Source organism: Leucopleurus acutus (assembly GCF_964270905.1).
Source record: "Leucopleurus acutus genome assembly, chromosome: 2".
Classification (NCBI taxonomy): domain Eukaryota; kingdom Metazoa; phylum Chordata; class Mammalia; order Artiodactyla; family Delphinidae; genus Leucopleurus; species Leucopleurus acutus.
This window is the reverse complement of record NC_139143.1, coordinates 82,110,236-82,120,896: the sequence shown is the minus strand read 5'-3', so window position 1 is coordinate 82,120,896 and position 10,661 is coordinate 82,110,236. Positions and strand designations below refer to the sequence as shown.

The 10,661-nt window shown below is 45.7% G+C and overlaps 3 protein-coding genes across 4 annotated transcripts; 1 reads left to right on the top strand and 2 right to left on the bottom strand.

Annotated features, from left to right (window-relative positions):
• Positions 1-201: 201 nt before the first annotated feature.
• Positions 202-600, bottom strand: LOC309958492 (large ribosomal subunit protein eL36-like). The gene has a single exon (XM_082834400.1). The coding sequence runs from the start codon at positions 550-552 to the stop codon at positions 253-255; it is 300 nt and encodes a 99-aa protein (XP_082690526.1). The 5' UTR covers positions 553-600; the 3' UTR covers positions 202-252.
• Positions 601-1,193: 593 nt separating this feature from the next.
• On the top strand, positions 1,194-2,952 carry SNAPIN (SNAP associated protein). The gene is made up of 4 exons (XM_082864546.1): positions 1,194-1,374; positions 1,636-1,682; positions 1,923-2,041; positions 2,374-2,952. The coding sequence occupies exons 1-4, from the start codon at positions 1,232-1,234 to the stop codon at positions 2,473-2,475; spliced, it is 411 nt and encodes a 136-aa protein (XP_082720672.1). The 5' UTR covers positions 1,194-1,231; the 3' UTR covers positions 2,476-2,952.
• A 137-nt stretch (positions 2,953-3,089) lies between these two features.
• ILF2 (interleukin enhancer binding factor 2) lies at positions 3,090-9,839 on the bottom strand. 2 transcript variants are annotated; one of them, XM_082832559.1, is made up of 14 exons: positions 9,283-9,300; positions 8,998-9,057; positions 8,741-8,783; positions 8,193-8,297; positions 7,745-7,822; positions 7,307-7,409; positions 6,665-6,730; positions 6,081-6,197; positions 5,516-5,594; positions 4,854-4,941; positions 4,355-4,416; positions 4,163-4,277; positions 3,852-3,942; positions 3,090-3,703 (listed from the first exon to the last, which is right to left on the bottom strand). In XM_082832559.1, coding segments are annotated over exons 1-14 (1,170 nt in total). In that variant the 5' UTR covers positions 9,285-9,300; the 3' UTR covers positions 3,090-3,542. The 2 variants fall into 2 exon arrangements, with proteins under 2 accessions (XP_082688685.1, XP_082688684.1); XM_082832558.1 differs by lacking the exon at positions 9,283-9,300 and adding an exon at positions 9,777-9,839 and having other exon boundaries at positions 3,091-3,703.
• Between the last annotated feature and the right edge of the window lie 822 nt (positions 9,840-10,661).

The following is a 10,661-nucleotide window of genomic DNA, read 5'->3' as shown; positions in this document are numbered from 1 at the left end:
ACTCTCAACCACTGCACCACCAGGGAAGCCCCAACTTTAACCATTTTTAAGTGTACAGTTCAGTGGCATTAAGTAAACTCACATTATGTAACTATCACCACTAGTAGTCTCTAGAACTTTTAAATCATCCCATACTGAAACTCTGTATCCATTAAGCAACAAGTCCCCATTCCCCCTTCCCCCCAGCCGCTGGCAACACTGTTCTTTTTTTTTTTTTCTGGAAAAGTTTTATTGTGCACAGAGGGGAAGGGCTCAGTCCTTCTTGGCTGCCGTCTTCCTCATGGCGGCCAGGACATTGCTCAGCTCCTCTCTCTTCCTCTTGGCACGGATGTGTGTCCCCACCCTTTTCTTGACGAACTTGAGGGCCCACTTGTCCTTGGAGACCTTGAGCAGCTCCATGGCCCGCCGCTCATAAAGGGCAAAGCCGCACACCTCCCGGATCATGTCCCGCACGAACTTGGTGTGCTTGGTGAGGCGCCCGCGGCGGCGGCTGTGCCTCGGCTTGCTCACGTTCTTGGTCACCTTGTGGCCCGTGCTGAGGCCCACGACCATGGGGTAGCGCAGAGCCTTGGCTGCCGCTCCTCAATGGCTGCCACGGCGGAAGGGGCAACACTGTTCTGATCAGGACATAGAACTACATTTTATCTCCATGAATTTGTTCTACAAACCTCATACAAGCAGAATCATTAAATATTTGTCCTTCTGTGTCTGACTTATTTCACTTAGCATAATGTCACGTTTAACGCATAGCATGTACCAGAATTTCATTCCTTCTTAAGGCTGTATAGTATTCAGATGCAGTTTTGCACATACTTTAGTGCCATTAAAAAATACACTTAAATTTAGAAATATACCATACTATGACTATCATCTGGCTTTCCCACAAAATTAACATGGGAAAGCTATGGACAACTGGGGACATAAGCATTTATTTTTCACCTTTGGAGAAAACAAAACGTACGCATCCCCAAAATGGTTCCTTCTAGCCCTTGAAGTCTGGAGACTTTCAATACCCGCCACTTCATGGCCTACAAAGAACTACAACTCCCGGTAGCTCTAGGGCCCCCCGGCCCTTCGCCCCGCCCTGCTGGCTCCAGAAACTGCGTTTCCCAGAAATCCCAGGCCGGGGTCGGAGCTGGCACTCCCCGGGCGTCCCCTAGCGGCGCACTTCGGCGGGGTTTCAGTTCCCGGCGGCCCTCGCGGCAGGTTCCGGCCGTAAGGGCAGTTCGTGATGTCGGGAGCTGGTTCCGCCGCTGTGTCCGGGGCAGGAACCCCCGTGGCGGGGCCCGCAGGCCGCGACCTCTTCGCCGAGGGGCTCCTCGAGTTCCTGCGACCGGCTGTGCAGCAGCTTGACTCTCACGTCCACGCCGTCAGGTGCCCAAGAGGGAAGGTTGGGGCGGGGCCTCTCCTCGATTTGGTTTTGTAGGGGCGGGGCCAAGAAAGGGCGGAGATAAGACGAGTTCGGCGTTTGGATGGGACTAAGAATTTGGGGAAACTGATTGGAGGCGGGGCAGACCGGCGGAGGGCCTGCCGGTGGGGGCAGAGGCTGGCTTTTCTGAGCACTTAAGAAACACATAGGGGACTAGGTTTTTGAGTTCCATTAACTGACCGTGTAGGCCTTGTACCTCTTTGCAGAGAGAGCCAAGTAGAGCTCCGGGAACAAATTGACAACCTAGCTACCGGTGAGTAAGCATCCCTGTATACCCGGGATCCTACAACTCACTATAGGACCTTATGTTTTGCCAACCTCTGGGGCTGGGTTTCTGTCACTTGCTTCCAGGGCTGCCGATGGACTCCTCTTAAGTTTCTAGTGACTGTGCCCATGTGGCACAAGAGTGCTTTCCATAGCATTTACTAGCTTACTTGTTCCAAGAACGAGAAGGCCATTAGGTGTTTAGTTGCATCTTCCTTGCATTTCCCAGAACTGTGCCGTATCAATGAGGATCAGAAAGTGGCCCTGGATCTCGACCCCTATGTGAAGAAGCTCCTTAATGCCCGGCGACGAGTCGTCTTGGTTAATAACATCCTACAGAATGCCCAGGTAAAGGAATTTCCTACCAACAGTAATTCTTTGTTCTTCTAAGTCCTTAAGGTATTCTCCGATTTTCAAGGGGTGTCATGAAGTCCCCAACACAGCGAAAGTCACCGTAATTTTTAGTCTTTTTGGGGAAAGGGAGTTGTCAACTAATGCCAGCCAAAATAGAACTTACTGTTCTTATTCTTAACCCCCAATTACTCTCGTTTATGTTCTTACATACCTTAGAAGACGTAACGTTGAGATGAAGCAAGTCTAAGATATTTTCCAGCCTAGTTGACAGCAAGCTCAAATCCTTTCACAGAGCAGTTAATTTGATTCCCAATCTTGTTTTGTAGGAACGGCTGAGGCGGCTAAACCACAGTGTTGCCAAGGAAACAGCCCGAAGGAGGGCAATGCTGGATTCAGGAGTTTACCCCCCTGGTTCCCCAAGCAAGTAACAGGCCAGAAGATGGGCCCATGGCCACAGAATAGCACAAATACCATTCCCCGGCTGCCTGTTTCCTCCAGGACTCCCTGTAGGTGTTGGGACATCAAAAGGGCAGCCCTGTGGTTTGTTGGAAGCACTTCAGTCTTACCCATTTATGTGGGGCCCAAAGAAACCTGTGTACAGCAGGACTCAGGATCCCAAAGGATTTATTATGGTTCTTGCTTCCAAGAATGAGCTGAGGCCTCTACATTTTTTTTTTTTTAAGCTCCATACTCAAGGCCCACCTCCTCTACCATCTCCGGGCCTCATTAACAAGGGAGGGGATTCCTCTATTACGTGCGAGGTTGTTGGACCTGGGCAGAATGTCCTCTACCTGTGACTTCCAATATTCCTTTGTTTACACTAGAAAGGGCAGGCAAAGTCAAGGTGAATGACCACCTACCTTCTTTTGTTGACTGCACTGGCTTGACCACTGTAGCAGTGTTACTAAAACCATTTAATTCAATAAATGCTTAAATGGTATTCCAGTTTACTCTGGTATATGGAAAGGTTCCAAGAGTCTTCTGCATTAATTCAAATATAGATTCAAATTGAGATCTAGTGTTCACAATGAAAAGACTCAAGTATCATTTTCAATGAAGAGTTCATAAAGCAAAAAAAAGGAAGCAAAACAGCTTGCCAGATACCAAGGAAAAACAAGACCAAGAGCCCTACTAGGAAGTACTTTAATCTTTTTTCTTAGTAAAAAAAATTGCAAACACTAACAGTTCACAACATTTCAACAACAAAGTACTGGTTGAGATAGGTTTCCAGAAGCTCGGGATTCTAGAGTATTAGGAATAAAAGTTGGTACCCTTCTTCACTATAGATGGATGGCATAGGTCATAAATGGGAGACTTCTGGCTACTAAACCAGTTTCAGAATGCAGTGGAATGACAATTCCTTCTATAGTGTCCTCTGAATCTTCCTTCCTGTCTCCCCTATCCCTCAGAAATGCCACCACATAAAGCCCAGCAGCAGTTAGCTTAGGCTCCAGTCTTCTCCTTGGGTAAGAAAGGGGGTGAAGAGACAGGGAGGTCATTCCTGAGTCTCCATGCTTTCCTCTTCCTCTCCTTGAGGTGGCTCTTCTGTATTCTCCTCCTCTTCCTCTCCTTCCTTCTTCTCTGGTGGCTTCTCATAAGCCTTTTCTGAAGGTGTCACTATGACTCCATCCCAGGTAGATATTTCAGAAGCAAGATCTAGAAGACAAAAAAGGTGACTTCAGACAAGTAGCCCAACATACAATCATGACCCACACAGTGGAAACAGTAAGACATGAGTAGTGTAGAGTTTCTTTGTAGATCACAGAGTACCGTAAAGAACCCCTGTCCCACAGTGGTCACTCACAGCTGGCATCACCCTCCTGGCCAAGGATCTTCCTAAAGCCACCATGTGAGAGGATTCGGACCAGAGTCTGAGCTGTGTAGCAGACCATATCCTGAGGGAGAGCACAGTAAGGGTAAATTAGCAATGAAAATCAAAATACCTTATTTGACTAACATTCTCATGAAAAGTGAGATAAAAACAACTTCTAATTTCAAGACCAAAGTCTGTGAGAACCCCCAAATCCCTGACCACTAAAAACCACATTCCCTTTGCCTTCTGACCAGATATTCAAGAGTGGGGCACAACAGACCATTTCAGAGCTGTCCCAATACCTGCTGTTCCAGAGTCATGACTGTGTGTACTCTGAAGTTGCCACTCTCACAGGGGTCAGTGATACCCACCGACCCTGGCAGGAAGAGTCCTGCAGCCAGAATCTGCAAGCATCGTCTGAAACATGGAGAGGTATCAGAAGAACACACAAGACAGCTTACATCCAGCCCCAAACCCAAAGCAGCATGCTATACCTGTAGGCCACATTTAGGGCCAAAGGCTGTCTGGTGGGGTTGTTCATCACAGCATAGTGCCCCTAGAAGAAAGTGAATCTGGTAGGTGTGCCATAAAGTGGCAATTCTATCTTCAAACAAAACTTTAAACCATCGAGAAGAAAACTGGTTAATGTCTAGCTAAAATCTTAACGCTGAGAAGCAGTTCTGAAATGACTGCTCATTCAGTAATTTCTCTCCATTACCACATTAATGAAATGACAACAGTAATGAGAAAAACAAAGGTGTAGTAATAACTACTCATTTAACTGAATACTCCAAAAGCCCAAAGAAATAATAAACATTGAATCTTTATTGGATTACTTGTCCACTAATGAGATTTCTTTGTTTTTCTTTCCCCTTTCCGCCCCTCCCCCCCATTTCTTTTTAATCTGTACCAAATTTCATATTCTGGTAGGTTTCAGAGGAACTACTGTAACATAGGGAGGATCAGGAATTCCAATTGCCCTTCATTACTTACAAGTAGGTCAAGTATCCAGGGAGTGAGGGGCTCAAAGCCAGGGAAACGAATCCTCAGGTCCTTCAGCAGCCTGATGAGAACTTTAACTCTGAAGGTCAGAGGAACCAGGATTAAAAGTAATAACGGATCATGAAACAAACTAGTGAATATAACAAAAAGGAAACAAACTCACAGATATAGAGAACAAACTAGTGGTTACCAGTGGGGAGAGGGAAGAGAGGAGGGGCAAAATAGGAATAGGGGATTAAGAGGTACAAACTATTATGTATAAAATAAGCTACAAGGATATACTGTACAACATGGGGGATACAGCCAACATTTTATAATAACTATAGATGGAGTATAACCTTTAAAAATTGTGAATTACTATGTCGTATACCTGTAACATAATACTGTACATCAACTATAACTAAAAAAAAAATTAATAAGATTTTTTACTTCCACACCTAAGGTACAGAGGTGAAGCTATTTCCAGAACTATACATTCCCTTCCCTCAACCTAAGTTTGCTTACTTAAGGTAAAAATCAAAATCCAGACAGAAGATCACAGCCAAAAATGTTCTGTGAGAGGAAGTATTGGGGTGGGGGGGGTGGGGTATCCTGCTGTTCAATGTAGTTAGAAGGATTAGGATATATCTTCACTCAAACAGGGAGGGACTCACGTGGACTGAGAAGCATTTTCCTCAAACCAGCGGGCATGTCGGATGGCTGCTAAGGCACTCTGCAACACCTTGATATCCACTAGAAGACAAGCATGACATCCACCAAGATGAAACATTCCCATTACTGAGCAAGCAATTCAATCCCACTGCCATAGTCCAAGAATGTGGAAGGAGGACAGGATAACAGAGTAATTCCTAAACCACCCCCGTGTTCCCCAGATCAGCAAGTCACCTGTCCAAAAATCACTATTCCTCCCCCAAACCAAATCTGGAAGCATGAAAGAGCCCCAATTTTCTCTGAAAGCCTATCCCCTCCATAAATATTTCCTCAGTCCTTTTTCTTAAATCGTCAAACTGCTTTCTTGGCCATGCTGGCTTTGACAATTTCACTAGCAAGCTGGTAAAACTGTTTCCAAATTACAGAGGAAAACAGCAAAGTTTGGGGGTAAACATAGTTTGTTGCTATTCCATATGTGACCTTTTGGGACCTAAGTAAACTCAACAGCACTTTATACCATGTTTTGAATTTCCCCAAATTTAACAGCAACAGAATAAAAAGACTAACAGTGGAGTTCTGGGTCCAGTTTTCGGAGATTGGGTGGCACTGTTGTAATGAGAATCTTCACTGTAGCATCAGAAGAACTGATTTCAAAGCCAGTTTCATTGGTCAGCATGGTCAAAACTGCAAAAAGAAATATCAAAAGCTGAAACTCATATTTCCATTAGATGACCAAAGGTAAATCCAGGATGAGGGTGGGGGAACAGATAGGGTTTTTAAAGTTTATTTACTTATTTATCTTTTTGGCCGCACCGTGCGGCATGTGGGATCTTAATTCTCCGACCAAGGATGGAACCCATGCCCCCTGCATTGGGAGCTGGGTATCTTAACCACTAGACCACCAGGGAAGTCCCTTAGATCGATTTTTAAAAACACCAACAGTCCAGAATCAGAGCTGAGAATACAGAGTTTAAAAGTAACGGACATCAACTGGATTTTGAACGCTGGCGAACTCTGCCCAAAACTTCCCCAACCTAAAACTCTGCATTCGCTCTTCCTTCTAGCCTGACCTGACTTTGTTAAAATGACATTATAATCATAGAACTGGCTCCTGTGACCACTAAATTACATGTTCAGCAACAAACTCAAACCTTCAGAAGGATCCTGTGCCCTTAGGCTCTCCACGACCTTGTTCCCTAGTGCAGCAACGGCTTCCACTAGATTGAAACAACAAGAGATAATGAAGATTACAATTATTTATGTAGATTTTTCTATACATCTCTGCACTCTGATTTCTGCTGGAGCAAGGACAAGCAGCTGAATGAACACTTTTACAAGGGGAAGCTAACACCTGGACAGAGAAATTGGAAGGCTCAGGGAACAGGACACCTCCTCCTATATACACACACCTTTTTCCACAGCAGGGTTTCTTGTCAGTGGGACTAATGCCATATTGGCCTGGATAATTCTTTGTTTGGGGTTGGGAGGTAGCGTCTGTCTTGTGTACTGCAGAATGCTTAGCAGGAACTCTGGCCTCTACCCAAAAACATTAGCCCCAAAACATCTCCAGACAATGCCAAATATCCCCTGGGGAGCAAAATCACCCCCAGTTGAGAAACACTGCCTTATAGTAACTGGCCATATTCTTTCAGATACAACACACATTAAAAAACTAAATTTCCCATTTGTCTTCCAAACAGCCTTTCTCACAAGAAATGTGGGCTTTAAAGATCCCTATGCCTCAAATCCAACTGCTGTGTTCTGCTCCTAAGGCCAGAGAGAGGTACACTCACATGTTGGCAAAATCTTTAGGATCACCACCAGGTCAGCCACATTGTGTCCTGTAGTCATCGTTCCCTTTTTATACGATCCGACTTGTCGGACTTCTTCAATTTGCTGTTGGAAAAGGGATTTCAAGAAGAAAACTCAAAAGTGAGAAGACTGCCTAGTTCCCCTCAGAACTCAGTTACAACACAGCTTATTACCCGGATTTGGAAGTAGCAGAGTTCAAATCATATCCCCAAATAAGCACATGAAAAGCCTGGTTCATCATGGTTAGCTGACAGTAACGATATAAGTCTGGTTCCCAAGATCAGCACTACAAAGGAATTCCACTGTACTTTCCTATTTTAAGAGTGGCTTTGAATAGGCATCTGCAGAATTAAGAGACAGGAGCCAAGGAAACTTCCACAAGGCTCCCCTTTCCTAGGACTAAATCATCAAAAACTCACCACTTCAAATGTCCCTGGAGCCACAATCAAATTGTCAATCACATTGTTAATTTTTGTCACCAGAGAAAGGATAGAGGCCTGAAAGACAGCAGGAAACAAAAATACCCTCAGGTGAAACACTGTAAGCAACTTCTCACCAAGCTTGAATATTTTCCCCTAATCCCTTCAACAGGAGATGAAGCAATACCTGCATGGGCTCTGAGAATATCCTGACCCTTCCAGCCTTGAATACTTTTTGATCCCAAAGATAGATTCCCCAGTAAAAATATGAATGCACATGTAATTTGTTTATATATTCACCTGGCGCTCTCCCTCTACCCACAAAGAGAAATAAGGAGAACGATTAAACTTTCTGTGGAGTTTAGGCTCTGATAACAGTAACCTCACCAGTAGTTATTTACTTCTTTAGCTTTCTTTGAGGAATCTCAGGAAGGAAGCCAAAATATACCTGTTCAGCAGAGTTAGGAGCAAGGTCCTGATTCCTCTTCAGCAAGGCCTCACTGAAGGAAGTTTCATCAGGCGCTGGCTTGACCCGGGGAAAGGCCATTTCACACTAAACCAGAAATAAACAACTGCATACTACTTACCAAAAATAATATACAATAGAGATTTTCTTTCTGTTGCCACAACACAAAAAATTGAAAACAGAAAATTCTACAGCACTTATTTTTACTCCTTAAGATGTTCAAACAAGGACAGAAGCCGGAGGGAATATCCATAATTTAAGCTCCTACTACTGTTACACTAACAGATAAGCCAGAGATACCATTAACTGTTCAGAACAAAGATTATAACCATGTTACTGCCCACTGTGGCCGAGGGACTGTCTTCCCCTTCCAGCTTACACTGTTTATGTATGTAAAGCGACACACAGCTGCCTCAAACCCATCCCCAACTCCACTCACTAATCCCTTTCTCTGCTCCAACTACCACCTGACTACATTAATAGGGAGACGCTGGGCTCAACCACAGTTGAACAGTGGCCAAGGTACTCACCAAATAGAAATCAAATGGGATATGTGGCACAAAGGGCCTGAACCTAAAATACGAAAAACAATCCAGATTACTCACCACACAAATCAAACTGATTGCGCATAATGGGGCCAAACTCATTTACCAGGAGAGCATGCAAAGAATGCTTCTAACCCACAGCTGGATCTCACAAAGGCAGGTAAGATTAGTCCACTCCAAACTCCTATTTATGACTGAAATGGAAACTAACAACTGCGGAGATGCTAAAAACTGGCACTCACCCTCCTCCGGGGCCTCCTCTGGAACCAAAGCGCCCGCCGCGACCGCGGCCTCTGTCACCCCTAGAAATGCATGAATAGATTTTAACTTTGTTTTGACCTCGTTGAAGCAATCTCCACCATACCGGCCACATGATTTCGAGTTAGCCTACCTCCAACGCTCTGCACTTCCCTTTGGAAGCCAAGCGATCCCATTCCCACTTACACTTCTCCCCCCCAATTCCAAGTGCCCAGCCTCATCCCCCATGACCTCCGCCTTCTGGATAAATTAATCACATCAAACCTCACATTGAATACTGACGGGGCTCAGTGAGCCCTACAAGAAATGCCCCATAATTGCTGGGACACTCCAACCCTAAGACTTCAGAGACTAACGTGACTGCTCATTTATTCGTTCACGTGGTAAAAGCATCCGGCATATCCTATATGTCAAGCACTTGGCACTGAGGATGCATGAGGCACGTTCCAGCCTTCTCAGTCTAGATCGGGGGAGTGGGGAGTGCCCCTCCTGGGACCTGAGGACACCCCCTCATCTGAACACCCCAGAGACCGAAGTGTCGAACCTGCCTACCCACTCCTGGGCCCCACCCCCATCCCCGGCCCGAGTTTCCCCGCCTCCTCGGGCCCCGACCTCCCCCACTCTCCCAGCCCAGGAGCTCTCAGGTTTCCGTGCAGCCCCTAGATACACGGCCCTTTCAAGTCCTCCGACTCCTTTCAGCCCAACTTTCCACAGTTTTCGGTCGAATACCCGAAACCTCTCTAGAGCACCCCACAGCCCTTACCTCATGGCGTCCTAGAGTCCGAACAATGGAGGCCACACCAACCGCCCCTTTCCTCCGAAGAGCAGACAACTGGAGAGGCGGCTTGCCGGCGTGTCCCAACAAACTCCGGCGCGATTGGCTCCCGCCGTACTCCGCCGCTTGTGCCTATTGGTTTACTTTGGTAAACCGGCTTATGAACCAATGAAAAGCGCCTACTGTGTCAGGAACTAGCCAATAAGAACGGACTTGACAGTAATGACTTTTGCAGACACTAGGGGGTGCTGTGTAAATAAATCAGGATGGGTAGCATTCAGAGAACTTTCTGTACAGTTTATAGAAAAGTATTTTTCGAAGCAGCAGAGTGGCGCAGCGGAAGCGTGCTGGGCCCATAACCCAGAGGTCGATGGATCGAAACCATCCTCTGCTATCGGTATGCTTCCTTGTTTTTCCTTCCTAGCAGTTTTAATTTTAAATTTCTTCAATAAAGGTAACAGCCATACTCCTACTTTTTCATCTCTCAAAAATGCAGGCTTTAGAGGCTGTTTTTGCCATCAGCAAGCGAAATGGAACAGGAAGGGACTTTAGGTGACTGTGAACACTACACGTTTGGATGGGGTTCACAGAGGCTAGAAACTTTAGGCAGGAGAAGCGGATTTGAGTATGTATATTGATTGAATCAGAGGGGGAAAATACTGATGGTGAGGGACTAGCAGGGAAACTGAGACAGCCTTTGCAAAGAGAGCTCAGAAAAAGAGCGCAAGGGAAGTGACAGGAGAGAAGGACCAGACCCCCTGCCATTTGCCCAGTTTCCCCTCATTTCTCTTTTCCTCACTCTACAACCTCTCTGGCGGATTTCACCCTTATACGAAGTTTCACAGCCACAGATATGGATATACTATGGTTGCA